Below are 25,867 nucleotides of genomic sequence, written 5' to 3' on the forward strand. Positions count from 1 at the left end.
CTCAGGAAGACAAAAATGTGCTCTTTTAAAATAATACTTCATATATCTGAAAACTTACAATGAATAATATAATAGACTTCTTTTTCTAGGCTGAACAGCCTAGGGCTTTAAAAAGTTGGTTGTTTCTTTCATGTACCCAGCCCCATAAATCATGGGCTAAGTTTAAATAGGTCACTAACAGAAGCATAGAACAGCGGGGACTCTAGAAGCTTATTTTAAAAACAAACTATTTCTATTATGGTTACTCGGTATAATCTCCTACACATAAAAAGTAATCAACTAAAAAATGATCATCTGTAAAAACTATTTCACACTGACTGTATCTGGCTAATTGACTGTCTCTTAACTAAGTTCTACAATCTCTGGAATGTGAAACCTGTATAATACTTGATAGACAATTTCCCAGTTACAGACAATTCCTCAGTTACAAACAATTCCCCAAGTGTATAGACACTCAAAAGTAACCTAAAAATATGTTCTTTGAGACTGTCTTGTCCACTGTTGATTTCAGTGACTACAACAATGATTGATACATACTAGTCAAATATTTTTTGAATAAATGAACTAAAAATAAAAGTTAATTTTGACTCCTCCAATATTATATATATTTTACTACATCATTTAAATTAATATACTAATAAAAATTATATTCATACATAGAACTAGAAAAAAGGTTCCTTAACTTTATCTCCTTATACAAATTAGTGAAATATATGCCTGCTGAATGAAATTCTCATTACTTCCCTTCAGTCAATCACAAGTCCTGGGATCAAAGCACAGTGAGACCCATGAGCTCAGTTTGCAGAATGGAATTACTATCAATAAAGCAGGCAACCAAATCACATCTAAACATAGAAAACATCAGATGCAGGACTTCCAAAACTGAGAAAAGAAAGGTGCTTGGTCTGAGAGGGAAGGAGGAAAATTTCTTTTCCCACTATGATATTTTCTGCAAATGGCAGCTCCTTAGTGAAAACATGTCTGCTCTACTTCTTTATATAGACAGCACCTCAGTTTAAACTGAAGGAATGCGGTTTGCCAGAATTTCACACGCCTTAAATTTCTGTTTTATCAACATTTCATAATTAAGTAACGACATAAAACTGGGAGTGAGTCTCCTCCAAATCGTACACTTCCTCCTTTAGACAAGAAAAAATTGTTTTAAAAAATCTAACCTTAAACTGTTCTTCCAACTTCTCTCGAAGAGGGCTCAACTTTTCCAAGCTCTTACTCAGGTACACATGACCGTGGAATTTAATAAAGGCCTTGATGAAGTCAGAAACACCCCATTTGGTTTTCACCTCATCCCGGCTGAAATGAAAGAAAAACTTCCATGAGTCTTAAGCAACAAAACGCCTAAAACCTCTTACAGGAGACTCTGATTTGCAGAAACGCATTATCTGAGCACCTGTGACTCAGGTAGCGGACTGCTCTCAATGACTTTTCGACTGTAACACACTCGGATGAATTAGTGCTCAGCAGCCTGTGCTACTCCACTGGGAACAACTCAGAGACCAACTGGTTGAAATTCAGTGGTGACTACATGCAAAACTGTTGTAATACATATGTTAGATTTTAGGCAAATAGGAGAGACAGGAAGCATGAGCAGCTGGCCGTTATTTCTTGTATGCTCAAATTTGAGTCCACTTGGAAAAGTCGACCCTACCTTTCCAGTGCTTTAGAAAGTGCTTTTTGTAGATTAGTAGAGGCAGCTGGGAAAGGGAACTTCACAGCAATGCTTCTGCAGTAGTAGAAAATTGTAGTCAGATGGTCTCCTTTGGAAGAAGCTAAGATAGCCAACTGATTGTAAGGCTGACCTAGAGGAGAAAGGTAAGATTCTAAAGTAATCCAAGATGCATGAAGTCTTGCTATCACAGAATGCAGAAGGGCAGTTTTTAAATCGCTGTATTAAAAATGGGGAGCATTTTACAAAGTAAATCTCATGACTAGTTCATTAAAAATAGCCTAGCAGCACACTTTAGTGATGGCACATACGTTAAAAAGTCGTATGATTAGGGTGGAGGGCACTCTAAGTTCAAATAAGACTTTGGAAAGGGCTAGACAGTACTTTTTGCTTTGTGGGCCGAAGTCTCTATCACAACTACTCAACTCTGCCACTGTAGTGGGAAAATAGCCACAGACAACATGAAACAGTATGTCCAAATGCCATCCCTGCTTTCAAGTGACTCCTTTAGAATCTAAAGGACTTTCAACGTAGCTTAACAAGAATGCATTATCACCAAACACCTACAGTGATTTAATTCAAGAATCACTCCTAACGCCCATTTAGGCAGCCATCAAAAGACAAAAGCATTATCTTTTTGTAATAAGAGAGAATTTTTCTAGGAGGGGAATCATTGTATTAAAAAGAAAATTATTAGGGAAGCCAGAGTTATTGAAGCAATTTTAGATCACATTAGAGGATCTTCTGTTCATATTGCTTTACTGACAACAGTAATAATATTTTAAAAACTTTATTTCCAATTACACAGAATGTACAGTTAAAAGGAAAAATACAATAATCAATACCAAAACTCAAAATATCTTTGGACTTCTTACCACTTAAAAGAGGAGCCCTGAACTATTTTCCATTTTTCTACTGAGAGTAAAGTGTCATAACCAACTCACCATTAGAGGGGACAAGCTGAGCCGCATGCCTATAGTAGGACTCTGCCTGGCTGGTCTGGTTTCTGTATCGAGCTAAGAGGAGGGAAAAAAAAAAGCTCAATTTAAAAACACACAGATAAAAACAACCATTAGGGTAATTCCAAAACAGCTATAGTTTGAACATTTAAAGTTAATAAATACACTAAAATTAAATTAAGATGATTAAAGACAAAATGTTTTAAAACAAATTAACTATAGGATTACGTGTGAAGTGTCCATCTGGCCTTCCCTATCTGGGACACTCAGCATGTAACCAACTTTAAAGCTTACCTAGCCCCATTTCCAGGTCCTCCAAGTGTCATGCCATCACCAGCTCCCACTACGGACTATGCTGGTGACCTGGGGCCGGCCCACAAGAAGGGGTGAGTTATATGGCACTTAAAAACAAAACAAAACAAAAAACACTATACAATATGATCTGAAATTTATGTATTTCTTTAATATCTTTATAAAGTGATTTTGAAAAATGCCTCATACCTATTGAAATATTATTTGTGTGTGTGCAAAGAATACACTTTTGAAAGCAAAAGCAATCTAGATATACTACTACTCGCTGAATCTCCCTGTAGAAATTGGCGCTTACTTTGATGTGACCTCTAATCCACTCGTTATTTGAGGACAGTCAAAACATAATCCTATAGTTAATTTGTTTCACAACCCTTTTAAGGTCACCTTAAAGGAATGAACAAGAATATATATATTACATAACATTCCCAGATAAAATATATAAAATGGAAACACAAATTGAACTGTAAAAAGGAAACAATTAAAAATGAACTTTTAATGCACTGGTAGGAAGAAAAAGGCAACCCAGCTTCAGAAGGAGTAATTTTTATAAACTCCACAATTTCAAAGGAGTACAGTTTTTCAGAAAATATTATGGCATCACTTTGAAAAAATTAAGCTTTGATTACATTTGTGCTGGTTTATTATTTGCCTACATCTGCATAAAGTCTGAATAAAACTTAAATCTGAATATGAAAGTTACTTCCCTCAAGATCCTTTGCCAATCCCAAAGCATTCAGAAAATCAAAGTTTCTTAAAATACATTTTATAGTTTTCTCTTATGACAATCTAAGTTCTATGTGTAGGCTTGTTTAAAAGAAAATAATCTTTCTATGACTACTCCAAAGAAAAGCATGAATGTATTATCAATTCCTTCACACCAAGGGCTCACCAATGTCTCCAAGGTGAACGAGGCAGTGCTGGCAGATATAGGAACAGGAGCTAGACTGTGGCTTCACTATGGCGCTGGTATGCGTCTGTTTATTGCTGATAATTCCCAACTGGGAAGACTTCACACGGCATGGTAAATCTACATTAAACACTGTACACAGTTCTTGTAATAACTGAAAGGAAAACACGACCAAGTGTTAGTATTAAGTCAGAAGTGCTCTAACAGTAAAGTTGGTATACTTTAACATGTGTAACTAATATTACATACTGCTGAGACCTAAAATAGGACAACCTTTCAAAGGATAACTAGTAACATTCATTACAAATCATATCACTTGACTTGCTAAGTATTAAAGCAATCGAAGATGTACCTCTAAAAGGAACAGCAGCAATTTAGGGGAAAAAAAAGATTTTACCTGAGTAGGCTATTCAGATTCATTCAGCAAGCAACTCCATGAAATTACCTCTCTTTCTATTTTCTTTTCCTCTTAGAAACACACAAAACTCATTAAAGACTAGTTGGTTACAAATTTGACTTAAATACAAACCAACATATTTGGCAGACTTCAGGAGTTTCTTGAGATTTATTTTCTTAAGCCTGAGGTCAAACTTGGATCTCTGCACACAGATCTATACATCCATAGAGATCTGGAAGGAACTTTTGACATTATGTAGACATTCACTCTTTCTTCCTTTCTTCTCTAGTTTTATGGTATGAGAGGGTTCCTTCTCCCACTGAGAAATAACTTCTCTGTCTGAGCATGCTGTTTCATTCTTTTCTGCCTCCTGCCTGTCATCCCCTCATTTTTATTTATTTATTTTTTTCATCCCCTCATTTTTAAAATCTACTTTCAACTTATCAAGCTTCTTTGCTATGGCCTATGAAATGTTGCCCACAAAAAATAAACAATAATTATTACTATAAAACAAAACGCACAGAACTGAAGCACTTTCCCTTGACTCTAGATTTCTCCTTTAGCAAGCTTCTAATGTCTCTTCTTCTTCTCAACAGAATTCCTTCAAAGGAGTCCACAAGTATCATATCTGCTTTCTCAATTCCTAGTCGCTCCTTAGTCCATCATGATCTGACTTTCACACAACCTCTCCTCTCCCCATCCCACCATCCACAACCACTCTACTGAAGCTGCTGTCAAAGACATCTGGTTATACATAAGCAAATACAATGGATGTTTCCTAGTCATCATCCTATTGGATCTCTCTGCCACATTGAAAACAGCTGATTTTATCACTGATCACTAAGCTTTCCTAGTTCTTTTCTTCTTGCCAATCATTTCTTCTCAGCATCCTTCATTAACATCTCCCCCGCTGCCCGACGCTGACAGCCTCAAGCACTTACTCCCGGCACTCCACAGCTCTTCACAGTCTACTCCCAGTCACTCAGACACTTACTTACAAGTGTGATCATTCAAATACCTGGTCATTTTATCACACGCCCATGGAAAACAACAGGGACACAGAGATAGATAAAAAGATCTGTGTGGTTCAGGAGTTCACAGATAAATGAGCAAGACAGGTACATAAAGTAGGGAAGGGAGAGCAGGAGAGACGAGGAAGAGAGGGAGAGATATCCCAAACGATAGCATAACCAATGGAACATTCTACGCTTATAATAAGCTTCACTCTCTGGGCTATGTGTTTGTCTCACTTAATCCTTGTGATAAACTAGTAGCAACACAATATGTTGCTTCAACGCAGTTTAAAGCTCCATTTTTTTCAGATGAGGGTATGAAAGCAACAAAAATAGAGTTATTTGACTAAGATTACAGAATTAGAAATATCTTGATTCTAACACCACTCTCTCTAATAAGTACAGATTTCACAAAACAAGACACCTTGGGGGACCCAACTCAGGATATATAATGTCTCACCCTTTTCCTAAGATAAAAAGCACCTCTTATAACCAAACATAAAATCCTATATTCCCTTTTCACGAAACACAGGAGTTATCTACAATTGTACTTATACCTGTACATTTGCAATGTGCAAGAAATTTTCTGACATAAAATTGAGCAAACAAAACTAGTGCCCAGAATGAATAGAGTCTGGAAATAGAAAAAAAGCAAGAAGTACAAAAAAAGGAACAAAAAATGGGAAAAACCCTAAAACAGATTCTGTGGAGGACAGCAAGAAGAAACAGGACAGAGGATAAATAAACAATTGAGTTCTACAGGTACTGAAAGAACAGACTGGAAAATTAGGCACAGCTGAATATCTATCAAGAAGAAAAAAAGGATGTTTAAGAAAAGTAAATAAAATATGGTTGAAACTTCATGTGGCTGTCTTATAATAAAATTTTTGTCTGAACCCAGGAGTTGTAGGTAGAGATACTGGAAAAATTCCTGCTGGTTCAAAGGATTCCAGGTGAGAAAGCATGAGCTGAGGCAGAAACAAGGTGGGACTAAAGAGAAACAGATGTTTAATAAGCTGAACAAAACTATATTTGGCAATTATTCTGTGAAAACTCTTATTATACTATTCCACTGCTCTTTAGCTCTTCAATCTACCCTAAGAATTTAGAACTAAATATGAATACACAGGGCTTCCCTGATAGCTCAGTTGGTAAAGAATCTGCCTGCAATGCAGGAGACCCTGGTTTGATTCCTGGGTCAGGAAGATCCCCTGGAGAAGGGATAGGCTACCCACTCCAGTATTCTTGGGCTTCCCTTGTGGCTCAGCTGGTAAAGAATCCTCCTGCAATGTGGGAGACCCGGGTTTGATCCCTGGGTTGGGAAGATCCCCTGGAGAAGGGAAAGGCTACCTACTCCGGTATTCTGGCCTGGAGAACTCCATGGACTGTACAGTCATGGGGTCGCAAAGAGTCGCACACGACTGAGCGACTTTCACTTTTCACTTTCACTATGAACACAGAATATCTTTTAATTACTACAGATACTTAATACTTTCTTTTTGGCTCACATTTCTTAAGAGTAAGGACTACTCTATTGTTCTGTTTTTTGATGTTTTAAAAAAACCCACACAGCATGATGTTACATCTTTACTTCATTTGGCAATTTGGTTCTGGCTTCAAGCGCCATGCTTTAAATACCAATAGTTAACAAAACGATATCTAAATCAAAACAATCATCTTCACAGAAAACAGAACTGAGCATAATCATGTATCTGTCTCTTTTCAATCCATTCCAATCAGATTTCTATCTTGACCACTCAACTGAAGTCACATTTCATCAAATCCAAGATACCATAAATTTTAAGATGAACTATTAATTATTTAACAGAAAAACTGCCAATTAAATGGTGAACTGACCATCTTTTGTAAATGTTTCCCTATCTCGAAGGTGTTAAAATATGAAACATGTTTTAGAAATGAGGAAGTATGGTATCCATTAATTTCACTAATGACTTCTGTGTGTCAAATCCAACCGATCCTTTTTAATCACCTTACTTGATTTCTTTGTAGCACTCACCTGAGTTGGTCACTCCCTCTTATTGAAATACTTTTCTCTTTGTCTTCTAAGATATCACTCTGATTTACTCCTACTGAAATGTGGCTCCTCCTCTGCCAAACCTGTTCTCACCTAGCTCTATGGTTTTAAATGCAAAATCCTAATGTCTAAGTCAGGGTACTTTATTGTAATTATAAATTTTACTCTGGCTCTGATCTTTTCACTGAGCTCCTAGCTTAGCTTATCAAATTACCTATTTGATCTCTCCACTTCTATGGCAAATAAGCATCCATCTCCCTAGTGTAACATGAATAGAGCTGGCTTTTCCTCAGTGTTCCCTATCTCAGTAAATGGTACAACCAGTCAACTAGCCACTCGATCTGATAACTTAAGTTATCTCTGACTCTTCCTCTATCCTGATTCCACACATCTGATCCAATCCATTAGGAAGTCCTGGCCATTTAAAAAATCCATCAATATCTTTCCATTACCACAGCAGCACACTACCTACTTTCCATTCTTGACCCCTGCTAAATCAATCTCCAAGCAACATCCAAAGGAATCTTTAAAAAATACAAATTTTATCATGCTATTATCCCCCTGTCTACTTCTCAATGACTTGCAACTACATACACTTCAGATTAAAATTCAAAACTCATCTTAGTCTATAAGGCTGTACAATGATTTGGACCTGGTGTACTTCCCCAGTCTGGTAGCTTAATCTGTACCTCACGTCATCAAAAAAGATGTACAGAACATTATTGTTCACCACGTCATTTAACTGTTTCAATTATCAAGATAACCCAAAAAATGTTACTAACAAGTTCTATTAATGTTGAGATCTGAAAAAAGCTTACTGCTGCTCATTCTACAACTGGTGTACTCCCTCAACCAGGGCCTGTGGAATGCAGTGGGGAAAGATCAATACTTACCTCAGAAATAATATTTTCCTTTATAACACAATATTATGAGACATTTAATATTTTATTATTGACTTGCTTATAAAATGTTTTTGCAAATAACCTGCTACCTCACCAAAAATGATTCCTGCTATACTTCCTTGCAGATGTGTTTGGATTTATTAGTGTCCAATCAAACCCTTGGAAATGTGCTACATGTGTGTCACAGCATAAAAAAAGGTTAAGAATCATTTTCCAAGATAAATGTATCTGTGTAATGGCTAATATAGAAATGTACTGCAGAAGGTGGATACTCTTTCCATAAGATCTTTTGACCAATCCAATACCTCCACCAAGTCTATTGCTCCTCCCAACTTCAGTTGTATTCACAGTTTAGATTTCCACTACATGAAGGAAGGAAGAGATTTAAGTTGGAGACGAGACTGGAGTTTTAAAACTAGACTGTTTATTATAAAAACCTAAGAGCAATGAGAATGGTAGGAATCTGTCCAAAAGGTTATGATGGGAATCTGGAATTCAAAGAAGTAGAGTTTAAAGTAGTGATGGGGGAGGGGGGTGCTAGTAATAGGGAGACATACCATTTTTGTTAATACCCCATTGAGCTGAGACTATTCAACTACCGTTTAGAGTCCAACTGTATCCATAATTTTATATCATGATTTTTCATTTAACATAATTTCCTCACCATAAAAAAAAAAAAATCTTCATAAACAGGACCTAATTAAACTTAAAAGCTTTTGCAGAGCAAAGAAAACTGTCGACAAAATGAAAACCCCCACCTACCAAATGAGAGAAAACTGATAAGGGGTTAATATCCAAAATACATAAACTGCTCATACAACTTAAGATCAAAAAAACAAACAACTGCATTAAAAAACACCAGAAGATCTGAATAAACACTTTTTCAATGAAGACATACCGATGGCCAACAGGCACATGAAAAGAGGCTCAACATTGCTAGTCATCTGAAAAATGCAAATTAAAACCACAATGAGTTATTACCTCACATCTGTCAGAATGGCTATCATCAAAAAGATCACCAATAACAAATGCTGATGAAGACATGGAGAAAAGGGAGCCCCCATACACTGCTGGTGGAAATGTAAGTTGGTACAGTCAGTGTGGAAAACAGTATGGAGGTTTCTCAAAAAAATAAAAACAGAACTACCCTATTACCTAACAATTTCACTCCTACTCCTGGGCATATAACTGAAAAAAACAAAAACACTAATTCAAAAACATACATGCACTTCAGTGTTCACAGTAGCATTATACACAACTGCCAAGATATGGAGACAACCCAACTGTCCATCAACAGATGAATGGATAAAAAAGATGGGGCGGGTGTGTGTGTGTGTATCCCACAAACATACATATACAATGGGATACTACTAAGCCGTAAAAAAGGATGAAAATTAGCCACTTGCAACAACATGGACTTGGAAGAGATTATATTAAATGCAATGTCAGACAGAGAAGGATAAGTGCCTGTATGTTATCATTTACATGTGGAATCTAAAAAACACAACAAAGTAGTAAATATAACAAAAAAAATGAAACAGATTCACAGATAAAGAAAACAAACTAGTGGTTACCAGTTAGGAAAGGCAAAGGAGAGAGGTGAGGTAGGGGATGAAGAGGTACAAACTATTATGTGTCAAACAAATAAGCTATAAGGACATATTATACAGCACAGGGAATATAACCAATATTTATAATAACTATAAACAGAGTAAGTGTTTCCCAGATGGCAGTAGTGGTAAAGAACCCGCCTGCTAATGCAGAAGATATAAGACAGGCAGGTAGGTTTGATCCTTAGGTCAGGAAGATCCCCTGGAGGAGGGCAATGGCAACCCACTCCAGTATTCTTGCCTGGAGAATCCCATGAACAGAGGAGACTGGTGGGCTACAGTCCACAGGGTAAAGAAGAGTCAGACACGACTGAAGTGACTTAGCAAGCACACAGGCATAAACAGAGCATAACCTCTAAAAACTGTGACTCACTATGTTGTACACCTGAAACTTACATAATATTGTACATCAGCCAAACTTCAATAAAAAAACTTCATAAATACCATTTATAACAGTTTCATAATTTCATTTTATAGATGGTTTGTAATTTATTTAACCATTACTCTATTGTAGGATATTGGTGGTGTTTCCAAATTTTAGTATATCAATATAATACCTATTTGTTTCTTTAAATGTAATTATTATTATTATTAAATATCTGTTGATCTATGGACAAGTGCACAAAGAAAAACCTGTACTGTAAAAACAAAAACTACGTAACTTCTGTATTTCAAAAAACTTCAAACAAAATGAAAGGACAAGAAGAAATTGGAGAAAAAGATGATTGTCAAAAAAAAAAAAAGGAAGAAAAATCAACATCCCTATGCAGAAAGAGCTCAGACAGATTACTACGGAAAAAATTAGAGTCTGAACAATGGATGGGGAAAATAAATGATTAAACTGATTGTATAAAATACAAATATCTAATAAAGATAAAGATAATAAAGAAGTTCAACATCACTAGTAACTAGACATTAAATTATTCTCCATCTATGAAGTATGTTATTCAATTAATCATTCATTTACCTTTACTGAAATACTTAATGCTGTTGAGTATATGTCAAGATAGACACTTGTATACACTGTTGATGGAAATTTAAAAACATAAATGAGAACTTTCTGGGAAAACAAAAGTGACTATCAATAGTGTTAAAAACTCTACTCATCAGTAATTTATCCTGAATGAGAGGGTAAGGAAAAATGTTTGGACTTCTTATAATTTTCAAATCTCTTGGCACTGGTATGCATTTTTTATAATGGAACCCCCCCCCCAAAAAAAAGTATCTATTAATATATCCATCTCCTCATTTAGACTGGATAGTCCTTTGAAAGTTAAAGACGGTCTCTCTTCCCTCCAATCCTTGGTGTCTAGTATTGTGTGTTACAAAGAACAAACTTTTTAACAGTTACTTGCAGAATGAATTAACCTTTAACATCTGCCCTAAGGATTAGCCAAGTGGCAAACCACAAGCCCTCTCTCCAGAAATACCAACTTTTGCTAAAAGCTGGCAGCAATTTAAAAGTGAAGTGTGAGAACAAGAATCATACTTGAGTTCTTTCAGTGATGAACGGTGATGAATTTTTTAGTCTAAGTAAATCTATAAGATGGCGGCTATTTGATATCTTTCAACAGTCTTTTCTAAACAGCAAAACCAAAACAGACAAAATATAGGTAGCAATGGTCAAGCAGCAGCACAGAGAGAAGATTCTGTGAATTTCTTTGGTGCAAGCTCCTCAAAATCTCGCCTTGTCATTGTAGGATGAGAATTTATACATATTTTATTAAATTATGAATGCTATTATAAGTGGATGGGATGAAGTTTTCAAAGGAATTCTGCTTAAATAAAACTCACTGTCCAACAAAGAATTATTCTACCTCATGTGATTTAGAAGTCATATCAAGATGTAACTAAGGGCGGGGAAAGTTTCTGAGAACAGTAAATAACAGCTTATTATTCAAACTGAGGAAAGGCTATTCTACCTCTTAGGTAGCTTAACAGCATTTGAAGCTCCAGATATATTCTACTATATACTTAATACTACGAGAACTCATTGAGATCACAGATTTTGACTTTCCTACCTGGCACAGCATGGCTGTTAAACTTTCCTAATGATTATACCCACACTTTCACATTCGCTCTGATGAAGCAAAGTCCGTTCACTCGTGACCGACGTCTCTCACTTGTAACTGCAGCGCTGCTGCTTCACTAAGGCACTGCTCTCATTACCCTTTTTCTGTTCACACAGTTATACCTCCAACCTTTAAGGTGAACCATCGCCTTTTAAAGAGCAGAGTCTTTACTGTTTTAGAAGTCTTATGGTAAATAATTTTGGACATTTTTTAAAATTTGAGATTACAGATGATCAACTCCTAGATGCACCATACTATGGGTACATAGAGTGCCTGTACGAGTAAGATGTGCACAAAGGGAATATTCACCACTGATTTTAGGAAAACTGGTATGTAGTGCCAAACTCACCTGAGTATAGAAGCCACTAGCTGCCTCTAGGAACAGAGAAAGGTTTGCCTGAACTTCACTCCGATTCGGGTTTGCTCGATTCTTTGCCTGGCCTTGTAGTGTTGTGATCTGATTCTTAAAGGCATGATTCCAGCTGAAAACAAAATGTAATTCTATTTGGTATAGCAGTGACTCACTGGGCAGACACTGGTCCCCCTGAGAACAAGAAAGAACTGTTTGTTATAACACACTAGGCAGTAAACCCGCATTCAAGTTACTCACTTAAATGACTTTACGCTCCCCTTTGAACAAGACTAGACAAGCAGCAGAATGCAACTGACCTTAGTAAACACTTACCAAATGTTCGAATAATCAGACTGTGGCTTCAGTTATTTATCTTTTAGGGTTACTAGAGTTAGAACCTATTTAGGAATCCCGGTACAAACTTAGAACTACAGTGGTAAACCAAAGTAAAAGTAAGCTATTAACAAATTTCCATACATTGTATCACTGCACCAAAAAAATGTCTTCTATCAAGTGGAATGCCAGTGGGCGGGGGGAGGTTTCCTTATGAATATTAAGCCATATTTCTTATTTCTCCAGAACTTATTCCCCACAACACTTGGTTCTATTTCTCCTATTCTCCTGTTCTATTGGTTCTATAACTCCTGTTATAAAATGCCTTTCATTCATTAATCTAGTTGTACAGAGAGTCATTTTAAATTTAGTTATGGTGAAGTACAGTTGCTCCCTAATTTGGAAATCACAGGGGGAAAAGAAAGAAACAAACAATAAAAAAGAACTAGTATGGAAGATATACTGGCTTCATTAAAGGATGCAAACATAGATAAAGGGTTTACAACCTACCTGGAAAGTACCTAATTCTTTATCAACGGCAGCTTTTGAGACTCTTTTGAAGCACTGGGGTTTTTAATGATTTCTGAGGGCAATCACTCCCTCAGCATTTTTGATGTCATCTTATCCATGACTCTAATATCAAAAATACGTGTTTGAGTGGTTGTGATTAAATTCTATTACTAGGTCTTCTAACAATATAAAGGTCAGGTGTGCAAAAATCAGGAAAATTAGATTAGGAAAAACTAATTTTCACCACAACTTAGGTAAACAGAATATTCTTGATTTTTAATTTTCCACCAGGCTAATGTCCTTGTTTCAATTTATAAGGCAAGGCTTTCCATGAAAGGCATTTATTTACTCACTTGGGAATCTGGTCATCTGCCATTTCACAGCTCATAGAAAGAATGAGTGGAATAGCCTAAATATGTAAAATTTTTCTTAGTCTTATAGGGGAGTAGGGGAAGGAAATATCTATTTGATTAAAAGGAAGAACTTTCCTTACAATGTAAATATATTTTCCTTTGGGAGAGATTTATAGAATCACATTTATCAAAGAAAGCCTGCTCTGAACACTTCCTTTTCTAAATCATAGCTTAAATACAGGACTGAATACAATATAGAGAATCCAAACACTGTTTCTTAGCACCTGAAATATATACAGATTTGTTTTTATTATATGCCCCAAATACCTTAATAAAACTCAACTCTGAACATTTCTCCTCTTTACACCAAAGGTCAAACAGATTGTTCAAAACATCACAAGTATTAGAATTTCTTTTTTTATCCATTGAGATAGCTTACTCTGAAACAGGTTAAAAAGAAACAACCAAATCGTTCTCTTCTAAAGTCTTGGTGAGTTTCTTGATCTTACAGGGACATCCCAAATGGTAATACTTACAGATCCTGTTCTACTTTCTTGTCTAAAGCGTATTCCAAATCAGTAACTAGCATTTTCTGGTACAGGTCCTGCAGAGCCTGCCTGGATGTCCAGACTTCGGCTGGACCCAGCTTAGAATCTGAGTAACAAAACAAAAACAGTAGATAGATAAACAGATTGTTAAGGCCATTATGCCACACAAACAATTCCTTCACTCTCCATTCACCAAAGCAAAAACCTGCTTAAATACACATCATAGATTGCTCCAAAAGTTTTATACTACATTTCAGATGAAACTTTCACCTTTTGGCTAATGATTGAATCTTTCAAAATGCTTCTGTATTTGTCTTTTAGTTTTGAAATAACACCATGAAATGAAAAAGGCCTAAAAAAGAGAGAGAGAATGATTCACCCTTTGATTTTGGTGTGGATATCTAAGTATTCATACCATAGGAAGTCATATGCCTCATAAGAAGTCACCCCATTTGGAATGGTGGACTGCCAAGTTGATCTGTTTACTCTTACATTAATAACTGTATCTCTTTGTTCAAAGAAGCTTTTCTTCTTTTGAATCATTCTCACAATTGCCCTTACAGAAGCCTCCTGTCAGCTCACAACCCAGCAGTTGTTTGGGCATTCTGCTATTACTCCTACTTTCCTATATATGTCAAGCCAATAAAGTCTTGACAGTGAGTGTTATTTTACCAATCGGTAGGCTGCTTGTCAAGACACTTTTGTGAGCAATGCATACTTGCTATTTAATGTAAATGAGGGCCAGAATCAGACAAGTGATTAAACTGCTCAAGAGGCCAAATGAGAGACTGGGTGCAAGATGAAGTCAGAAGTCAGGCTATGACTATATGTAATACCAAACTGGAGCTGTATTGTCTGCCAGAGTCTTACAAGGCACATTAGCCTTTCCTATTACTAGGCTCATGAGTGCAATAACAGATAGTGAGCTGCCTCGATAGAAGAACTTAATAATGGACTTTTCAATTACATATTTCTGACTGCTAGTTAGCCTGTCTGGTTGCATTTCAAGGTTTTGCAACGGAATATCTTCACTCCTCTTTAGGTTTGCTATTAGTATCTACAGGCACCATAATACTATTCTGAACACAGACCCTCCCAGATATTAGAGTTAATCCTCAGGAGAGTTTGCTAGAAACTAAAAAATAGGGTCTTTTTTTTTGGTATCAGGTTCTTGGCCCCTTATTAAGCTTTTAATGACTAAATAAATAGATTTATAGATTTATTCAACTCTGCTTCAACTCATCGACAGCAGGGAAAGGATTTTAAGGTTATCATTAACTCTGACCCATCAGAGAGACTATCATTTGAATGAGCAGACTTAATATCTTAGGGACAAGTTACCTTCTGGGCACAACAGATGTTCCCTACAAAAGTCAAACCCTTCTTACTGAGGGTGTTCAAGAGTTAAGAAAATGTAAAAGGTATATAGACTGCCCGAGATTGCTCCATACACAACTTTTATCACACAATGCAGATTACAATGCCAACACAAAGAGGAATAATAGAGCAGAGCTCAGAGCTGACCCTGGTAGCCACAGTATGGCGGATAATGACAGCTATGTTAATAATAGGAAGAACTGTAAAACAAGAAAAAGTGGTTTAGGCTTTTTTTCCCCTTGAACAAGATGATAGTGAGATTACTCAAAATCCTTAAAATATTAGCCTGCAACTCTAGAAATTGAGAAAGACACATCCAAATAGCCCATTTCCTCTTGGTTGTAAATTTTAGCAGGTATGCAGTTTACAACAAGTTTAACTCTCTTGGGGGTTTCACTGCAGAACTAAAATCTTCAAAAATTAGGATGAGATCCACTAGCACCTATATTTTTAAAAACATTTCAGCATAGTTACACAGAAAGCATGTTGCTGTTATGCTGTAAAGAGAACATTCTGACCACTACATAGTTGCTGCCATGTATTTCCTAATTTTGAGTTCAAGTCATCTGCTCCTTTTAGTGGCCAAGTCCAATTATTCTTTCAAAAACACCTTGGCTACTGTTGAAAACAAAAAGGTGAGAAAGAAAAGAAAGAAAAGTGGTAAGGTGCTCATTCAATTTCAAGGACTTTCAATTTGCAAAAGTTTTCCTGAAAGCATTTTTCTCTGAAGGCTCATCTACTATTTAGGTCTGGGGAATTATAAACAGGAAGATATAAACCTAATGTCATAAGGTACTTGTGTTTATATGGTAGAGGAATTATTTTTTCTGTATCTTAAATCACTAATATAGAATGTCAAAATTAAATGATTATATGCATCAACTAAGCAATATTCCAGTCAATGTAGCACAGATTATAAAAATTTTTGATGAGCCATCTAAGTAAAAATTCAAAGTATAAAAACAATAAATATTTTTAAAACCCTTTGGCAACCAGGACAGTACTACAAGTAGTATAATAAGATGACACACTTCTCTTAATTTAATGGTATAAAATAAGTTGTGAAAAACAAATGAGTCAGACAGTACCTGTCATGTCAGCCTTCAGGACTTCTGCCTGCCTGAAAAAGGGGAAAAGAACGTCAGTTAGAAACAAACTAGGCCTACCCAACATAAGTAACACTAAAAGTAAAATTATACGACGATAAGACTGCAAATTAAAAAGAAAACGTATAGCAGCTCTATTTGTGGCACTGCAGTGACCCTGCTTTAACATCCAGAATAGTATTAGATTCTAGCAAACTGATGTCATTGCTGAGACGTTCACAGGGTCATCATGAACTCTTCTACCAAGTAGAGTTCACTTTCTTACTGGTCACCCCCAAATCTGATACATTTAAAGATAACATTTAAGTGACATTTATTAAACTAAAATTTTTCTGTCAATGAGGCCAGGAAATTCTGTGTTTCTCAATTCACTAGCCACTATAACTATTTTAACTCTCCATCCTCCTCAAGATGATTTCTGCCCTCTTCCTCAGTCTCAACTATTTTCGGCAAAGGACAGTTCCATACCTCAGGAAAAACAAAGCCCTTACTAAAGGCTTAGTACATTCACAGAACCCTCTTCTTCCTTATTCTTGTTAAAACACTAGAGGAAGCGTATATCTTGTTTAAGACCAGTAATTCCACTTAGGTATGCTCTTTCTAGCCTTTGTAAAGACATCTGATCCTTTAATTACCACCTCCCCTCTTTCAATAATTTAAAAACTTCCCTCTCTATTGGATGCTTCTCACAGAGTATTTAAACATGCCCTACACTTTCACAGACTTTAAAATCTTCTATCCTATATTCTCTTCTAACCGCTGCTTCTTTTGTCTCTTCCCAAATTCTTCAAGAATTGACTGTATCCAAGAGGTCCAAAACTGAACTCATGACCCACCCCCACCCTCACTTCTGGTTTCTCTTTCAAGTGTTCGTACATTACTAAATGTATCATGGCTTCCCAGCTGTGAAAAGCAGAAGTCATGGAAGTCATCCATGACAACATTCTCTCAAATACCTGGTAATCTATCAATGCCAAGAAATTTTACCTACTAAATACGTCTTTAACCTGTAAATCTCCCTTTACTTCTTTTTCAGACACTATCATTCAAGTTATAACCATCCATTGCCTGGACTGTTGCAAAGCCATCAAATTTTTTTCTCCACTTCACTCTTGTCTGCTTTCATTCTGCTTGCTCTACTGCTATCAGAGGGATCCTTAAAATATGCAAATCTGACCTCATCAGCTGCCCTCTTAAAACCTTTTAATGATGTCCCTTTTAATGATGTCACTGCTTTTAGGGTGAAAACCAAGATCTTTAGTAAAGTGGTCTACAAAGCCCTCTGCACTCTGAAGAGAGTCTCTGTACTCTACTCCTACCATTATTCTGTTCTCTCCTTGATCTTTTTGCTCCAGTCCCTGGACTTCTTTCTGGATTCTCCAATGTGTTTGGCTCCCTTCACACTCAAAGCCTTTGTAAAGAAGAGTCCCTTTGCTAGAAATACCTCTTCCCCCCTTTGTCTACTTAATTACTCATCCTTTGTCCCAGTCAGAGGCATTACTTCCCAAGGTGTGTGTGTGTGTGTGTGTGTGTGTGTGTGTGTGTGTGTGTGTGTGTGTGTGTGTGTGTGTGTGTGTGTGTGTGTAGTCGCTCAGCTTTGTGTAACTCGTGGCATCTAGCACAACGCCATGTTCATGAAGAGCCCTCAGTTGGGGGCGGTGTGTGTGTGGGGTGGGGTGGGGTGGGGTGTGTGTGTGTGTGTGTGTGAGTTGTTCAGTCGTGTCTGACTCTTTGTGACCTCATGGACTGTAGCCTGCCAGACTCCTCTGTCCAAGGAATTCTCCAGGCAAGAATACTGGAGTGGGTTGTCATTCCCTTCTCTAGGGGATCTTCCCGACCTAGGGATTGAACCTGGGTCTCCTGCACTGCAGGCAGACTCTTTACCATCTGAGCCACCAGGGAAGCCCTTGAACACTACATACATGAAGGATATTCTTGTTTCATGTTCTCAAAGCACTTGTATTTTTTTCTTCATAGTACTTACCACATTTTAATGCTTACCATCACAACTCCTATGCCTACACAGTGGGCATTCAACAAATATTTAAGTGAAGAAAGGAAAAAGGCTAAATAACAGTCATATACTATAAAAAGGTAAGAATATAAAGAGACTTCCATTTTTAAAAACAAAATCTGACATAAAAGCTAGAGAACAGAGACTCTAAAATTTTTACTGTAAATGTTTATGTAATATCAATTGTGAACCTGTTTCATCAAAATATAACATCAATCTTTTTTCTGAGCTTTCAAAAAGTTTTTAAAATATTTTTTTAAAATTAAGCTTCCAAATATAACAAAAGCACAATAGGATGCTATAAAAACCACAAGCCATATTAAGAACTATCACTATAATTGAATAATATCAAATACACAGCTATACTTAATCCTAAAAGATAATATCACATCAAATTCCATTATCCATTCAGCCTAGTTTTACTGTTTGCTTTGAGTGCTAAACTTTTGCCATTAAAGAAAAAAACAAAACTTCACAAAGTAGTTGATTTATGTCCTTAAAACCTAAGATCATATTTAGAAATACCTCACCTCTTAACCTACCAGTGTCACAACCTCCTCTCCTGCCCTCACCCGAACCTAATTAGAGTACTAACTTCTGAACTTTATACTGAGACAACCAGAGGTACTTATGCATCTTCATTGGATTCAGTAACCTTTCCTTCTGAGTAGCCAAGTTAGGAAGGATATATTTTACAATGTATCCATATCTTACCTAAAAACACATACTCTGGTATATACAAGATACACTGAGAATCATGTGTCTATAGATTGTTTTCTCATTCCAAACAAGATTTGCTTGTAAAGATGAACAAATACCATTTTGGTATGCTAAGATCTGCCTAATAAGGATACCAATTTCCAGTCAAATGAAGAGTATATTGAGCATATAACAGGAACTATTTCCAAATAATCTGCTTCTCTGATAGGCCATCAGTAAGAGAAAAACTATAATTCTAACAGATTCTGGAACAGGCTTTCACTGATAAAGATCAAAATATCACTATACATTTTTATATACCATTTTTATATAACCTGTCCAAGAAATATGTAAAATGAAAAATCTAAACACAAACAAAAGTGCAAAAATGTCGTAAAAACTATGATATGAATGTTCAAGCATTTTGAAATTTCAAGAGTTTTGATACCTCAAGAATGACTAGGGAAGAGACGCTCACCTCTGAGCACAGTTCTCTCCTAGGTTCTGAAAGAGACACATGTTAATGACTAAAATAACTGCTAAACTGAAATGGTAAAGAGAGTTAAACAGAAAATAAAACCGTGGGAGATAGCGACTATGATTTCCATCCCATATACAAGGAAACTGAAACTCTGAAATGTGGAAATAATTTGTCCATTATCACAAAGCAACTAAGTACAATTAAGTACAAACTTAGTTCTTTCTGACTATGACGTTCAAGTTATTTTTATTTCAAGTTGGAATTAAAAATCCTATGACATAAAAAGCTAACACAGACTGATCTAGGTTCAGTTTCGTGCTGTTGATTAAACCTTAACATTTAAGCCAACTAGTCTAAATTGAAGATCGGTTCACAAAAAATGAAAAACAAACCAAAAAAAAGATCAGTTCGTATTAGGAAATAAATACCTGAGATTTCTACCAGAGAGACCACAAGAAGTAAAATTCATATTCTCGTGCAGTGGTCAGACTGGGGGTAAAGTTTCCTCCTTCACAATGGATCAATTTTTGTAAATACATTTTATTGGAACAGTCTTGCCTATTCATTTAGGTATCATCTATGGCTGCTTTCTGCTACAAGGGCAGAGGTGAAGAGTTAAGATAAAGACTACACGTCTCATCAAGCCTAAAACAGTTACTATCGGCCCCTTTACAGAAAAGGTTTGGCTCTCCTGCTCCAGGGAGTAAGTATTTGATCAAAATCAAGAAGTCGAATATGTATAAATCCCCAAACCAGTTTTCCCATATGAAGAATCATCAATAATAGTCTCCTCAGAGTAAAGATCTATTTTTAATTTGTTAACATCATAATGTCACAAAGAAGACTTTGAAAATAAATTTTTTTAGATGGTGTATAATATATAAGAAATCAACAGATACGTGATCTTATTAAACCAACTGCTTTCACAAAGATTAGCACAAAATTCGCTACTTGATTATTTTACTTTTTTTATAAAGAGAAAATACTGTACCTCAACAACCTACTGGTTTTGTTAAAGATCAATATTATTAAAGATTAATACTACAATGCTTATATAAAGAGATACTAGTTTTCAAAAGTTTCCTGGCTTCTAGAAGGTGTGGCCACATGAATTCTTTTTTATTCTTACTTTAAGCTGAAGGAATTAATAAAAAGAATGAACAAAGAATCCAAGAATTAAAATCATCATGCCTTCAATAATAAAACAGCACTATTTAAAATAAAAAGCTTTCAAAATACTAAATATATTGTCTTTGTAAATAATAAAAATCAAGCACTTCTATCAAACAAGAAAAAAAAAGCCATTTAAAGGCTGAACAAAATCTGAAACATTCAGTGATAACCAAATATGTTTAAAGCCAACCATCTGAAGCAATACTCCTGGAGACCATGGGTGAGCATCAAGATCTATAAATACATTTAACACATTCTAATGCACTAGGTATACTAAAATAGCTAACACTATATTTAGCACTTATTATTGCTACATTGTTCTAAAGTAAGGGTTGCCATAAAGTAATCATTCAACCCTCACTATGTACTATTATGGCTCCCACTTTATAGCTAAAGAAGCCTAAGGAGATAGAGGTAAAGTAACATGACCAAAGTCATCAAGTTAGCAAGTAGTAGAGGTAGCATTTTAACACACTGATTCCAGAGGCTAACTCCTAAACATTGCATCACAGGTCCTCTCCTATACAAGATTGTAAGGGGGGTGCAGGGCAGACAGGAATGTTTGATAATAAAAGCTCAAGGAACTGGGGCTTTCAAAAATTAAACATTTTACAGTAATTTATAATGTCACTAGAGGAAAAAACTAGTTAATGGTAATCTTCTTTAACAAATAGCTTGATTATACATACCACTGATACAACAATGCAAAGGTAACAAATACAGAATAATCTCTCAAGATCACACATTTATATTCATGGCTTAAAAATATACAAGATACTTCCAAGTAAGGGGCAAATACAGTGGAGGATTCCTTTCACCTGGACCAACCCCCTACCATCTATGAGAAGAACACAGGAATATAAGCCAATGTCCTCTAAACTCACAATTGAGGAGAGGTGAATTAGTCTCTTTTGTTTTGGGAGGCAACACAATTTTTTTTTTTAATTTAAATAAAAGCCACAGCACATCTTATTTCAAGACAATTTACTTATTTCCATAAAGTACTAAGGAGTATTCAGGATACGAGCAGCCATCAGTTATGACCATAAACATAATAACCTGATAATTATTTGTGTTAAATAACAGGCCACAGAATAGACACTAGAAGGCGAGTATGTGCTTACAAATGCAGGTGCACACGCACACACACACTCCTGAGACCTGTAAGGTAACATCGAATCTCATGGACGGTAACACCAAGTCTCAGGTATTAATCAGAAAAAAATAAATCGTGTTGCTCTACTGTTGAATTTCACATAGAAAAATAACATCTAGGGAAATGCTGCTCCTAAGGGAGCTTCTCAGTAAGAGATAATAAAATTACTAACTTGCTTTCTCTCTCTATGGCACTTCACAGTCTGGCACAAATTTTCAAATCTCCCAACACTCCACTGCTCTGTATTACAACATTCATTCAATAATCTATACTATTTGAACTTGTGTACCTAGTTTTATAAAGGGCCAATTCTGGTCTAGGAATCTCAAAGCATGAGAAGGAATTTCTCTTCCAGGCAGAGAAAATATTACAAAAGAAAAACAAAGCTAAGCCAGTGAAGGAGGTAGACTGACGCATCAAATGCAGGGTAGGAAGCTACAGATAAGCTGGAGAATCACAGCAGACTGCGGACTGTGAGGCCGTGGGTGACATGTTAAGGAGCTCACGTTCTGTCTTTTAACTACTAGGAAGTCAATGCTGGGTTTTAAGCAGGGGTACAGCATTGTCAGAACTGCCTTTTTAAATGATTACAGCAACAAGATGCACGGAAGATGGGGTTTAAAAGGGCAAGACTGGAGGTAAGGAAGTGAAGGAAGGTAAGGAAGTGAAGGAAGGCAGTTAAAACCACGGGAGTAACTGTAATTGCCCAGAAAGGCAGAAGGGTGGTGGCAGCTCCCTAAAGGCAGATAAAAGAATGAAGAACACCAAGAAGAAACTCACAAGCACATGAGGGCAAAAGAAGAGGATAAACAGGAAGGATAGTCAACAGTATCACAGGCAGTAGATAAGGACTCTAAGGACTGGAGGGTGTGTTGGATTTAGTGCAATAAGGGTTAATGACTGCCTCGTCAGAGAAAGAAAAAAGGTCAAACTGTAGGGAGAATGAGGAACAAGTAAGAGGGAGGCTTTTCAGTCAACTCTTAAGACACTGGGCTGTGAAGAGAAATAAAAGCGGGCCACAAGTAAAAGTTTCTTTTTTTCCAATGGGAGAGACTTCAGCATGTTTAGAATGAAGAAAAGAAGCGAGCAGAAATGAATAGGTTGAAGATATAGGAAAGAACAAAAGTGATACAGCATGGTTCTGGAAAAGATGGAAAGACATGAGAATGCGAAAAAGACAGGAGGCAAGACTGGCTTTGAAAAGAGATAGGATGAAATTGAAGGAAAGTAATATTACAAAGAATTGTGCTAGGAAAATTTGGGAGTAGGGCACGGTGGAGAGATGTCCAGAGAATTCACCACTACACTGCCTCAAATTCAGAGATAAAGCAGGAGATCAGATCAGTGTCTAAAAGTAAGAGGGAGATTAACTGAGGAGACTGGTGAACCTATGGGATAATAACAAAATGAACAGGCAAAAGAACTGAGAAAAAGTGATGAGTACAGTATGGATCACACACAACAAAAAAACCTGAGAAGATGGTGTTCAGGACTATACCCCCCGCACCCAGAACAATGCCTGGTATGTCACAGCCGTTCAAAATTGTGCTGAATTAACGAATGGTAAAATGTGTATCATACTAAGGCAATTTTATGTAACACAAAATGATACAGAAGAAAGAGACTTAGGTCTGAATCTGGGTTCATATTAATAGTGCTACCTTGGAGTTTCTTTTTAAGAAATCTCATCTTCCTCATCTACAAAACAGGGATACAAGCTCCCTTTCAGAGTTGCTATCAGTAATAAACAAAACAGGTAAGTTTCACAAAAGAACACAGGTGATAACTCCAAGTTGTTGTTGTTGAGTCACTAAGTTATGCCTGACTCTTTGCGACCCCATGGACTGCAGCATGCCAGGCTTCCCTGTCCTTCACTATCGTCTGGAGTTTGCTCAAATTCATGTCCACTGAGATAACTCCAAGAGAGAAGGTTAACCTGTGACATGAATACTTCAGTGACCACCAAATTACTTTTGTTAACTGGGTCACTGATATAGGATCCTTTCTGAGGCAACAAACTAGATTGAAGACGGCAACATTCCAAGGTGGAGGTCAAAAATCCTGGGTCATCTATCACCACATAATGCTGAGTAACAAAAGAGAACCCGAATGTCGTAATGACCACATTCTAGTATGCACAGAAAATAAAAACAAGAGATTAATATGTAAAAATTGCAAAGGACTTACATTATTGTATTTTTTGTTTCTCCTCAAACATTAGTTTTGATTACATAAGACTTAAAAAAAATACAGTTTAAAGTTGGATCCACGAACACATTTTTCTCCTCTCCAAACATTAGTTTTGATCACACAGCTTAGGCAAATACAGTTAAAAATTGGACCTGACAGCACATCAAGCAAACTATGAAGTACAGAATGCCATCTAAGCTCATCTCCTAAGAATTAATCAATGGCTTACATAATAATACAGTTGATCATTTACTATTTGCCAGGTGTTGTTTATGTGCTACTACATACTATTAAACCTTTAATTCTCACAAGAAATCTATCAGGTAAGTAACAATACTATTCCCATTTTTCTGACTAAGAAAAAGTTAAACAACCTGCCCCAAATCACACAACTGGGAAGTGGCAGAGTTTGGGTTCCACCCTGCAGTCTGGTTCCAGAGCTCATAAGCTTTATACAATAAAGCAAGGCTTCTGGAATGGCCTGGCTCTGGGTGTCACAGTCATGGTATCAACTTGTAAGGACAACCAGCACTTCACACTTAAAAGTCTCATCTCTGACACCAAGCACCTTCACACTATCATTTAAACTGATACAAGCTACAGTGAGAAGAGTTACCAGCTCACTGTGTGGCTGGAGAGGGCTTCTCTTGCACACCATCATACACCTATTTCTATAGGCATCTAGAAGGCCTGACTGTATGCAGACTAACATACAGAAGCAAGAACTGAGGCTCCCTGTATTCCAAATGAACTGCTATATATGTAATCCAAAACAGGAATTTTTATTCTAATGGATAGTCCACCACAAGATAAATCGCATGCCCCTATGCTTGCCATAAATATTCAGAGACCACATGTGCAAACATAAAATTTACATTTACGCTACTAAATGTTTAAAAATTTTCTTTGGACTGTAAGATATAAATGCTCATGACAAAGTAAACACACAAGGTTCTTATGAGGCTGCATAAGTCAAAACAAAAAAACCCTTAGCACTCCCTCCCCCATCCCAGCCATTATCAAATGCTTCAGAAAGCTTCTAATTCTTCTACTAGTGTTCATAGTATGTGAATACTTTAACATATCTCTAAAAGGAATACAAACATGTAGAAATCCCTTGTAATTTTTATCCTACCTAATATTACTTGATTTCAGATGCTCCTCTGATTTCAAGTTTCCGGTCCTCATCTGGGACTTAAATGAAATGTTTTCTCCCACAATGACTATCTGCAAGAACATCCAATTTCTCATAAGGTAGAATGGTTTAAGACATTCTAGATAGAGGAGAGGAGGAAAATATGAGTTAACTCACAATAACAGAGAACCCCCTTGAAGAAAGTTAAATTATTTTCTCTTTAAAATGATCAATGTCAAAGGCAAAAGGAAAGATATCATGGCTTTTTTCCTTGTTATACTTAGTTTCTGTGAGTACACATTTTAAAATTCTGTTTTGTATATATCTAAAATTCTAGTTTGGGATCCAACTGTTATTCTAATCTCCCTGCCTGAAACCTGAGTGATCTCTAAATCGGTTACCCAGAAGGGTTCTTGTGGTACACCAAGGTTCAGGAGCAGATGGCTGGTCCAAACAGGACTATGTATGGAAGGAAAACCATGTAAAGCAATTAAACCACAATTATAGAAGGTACAAAAAAAGCTTACATTCTGAGACCAGCTAAAAGGC

At 36.4% G+C, this 25,867-nt stretch overlaps 1 protein-coding gene across 14 annotated transcripts in view; it reads right to left on the reverse strand.

Moving 5' to 3' along the window:
• SMG7 (SMG7 nonsense mediated mRNA decay factor) overlaps positions 1 to 25,867 on the reverse strand; it is a 78,252-nt gene that overhangs the window by 22,271 nt on the left and 30,114 nt on the right. For 5 of the 14 annotated variants that reach the window (XM_043485498.1, XM_043485502.1, XM_043485495.1 and 2 more), the window contains exons 1-8: positions 25,319 to 25,457; positions 16,453 to 16,484; positions 13,976 to 14,093; positions 12,241 to 12,373; positions 3,845 to 4,016; positions 2,629 to 2,700; positions 1,667 to 1,817; positions 1,176 to 1,311 (exon numbers count right to left, since the gene is read on the reverse strand). In XM_043485498.1, the coding sequence (XP_043341433.1) occupies positions 1,176 to 1,311; positions 1,667 to 1,817; positions 2,629 to 2,700; positions 3,845 to 4,016; positions 12,241 to 12,373; positions 13,976 to 14,093; positions 16,453 to 16,484; positions 25,319 to 25,434 (930 nt within the window). In that variant the 5' untranslated portion in view covers positions 25,435 to 25,457. Of the gene's footprint in view, positions 1 to 1,175; positions 1,312 to 1,666; positions 1,818 to 2,628; positions 2,701 to 2,937; positions 3,045 to 3,844; positions 4,017 to 12,240; positions 12,374 to 13,975; positions 14,094 to 16,452; positions 16,485 to 25,318; positions 25,458 to 25,867 lie in introns of those variants that run through there. The other 9 variants (XM_043485505.1, XM_043485499.1, XM_043485497.1 and 6 more) reach the window with 5 other exon arrangements.

The sequence above is a fragment of the Cervus canadensis genome, chromosome 13, assembly GCF_019320065.1.
Source record: "Cervus canadensis isolate Bull #8, Minnesota chromosome 13, ASM1932006v1, whole genome shotgun sequence".
Lineage (NCBI taxonomy): Eukaryota > Metazoa > Chordata > Mammalia > Artiodactyla > Cervidae > Cervus > Cervus canadensis.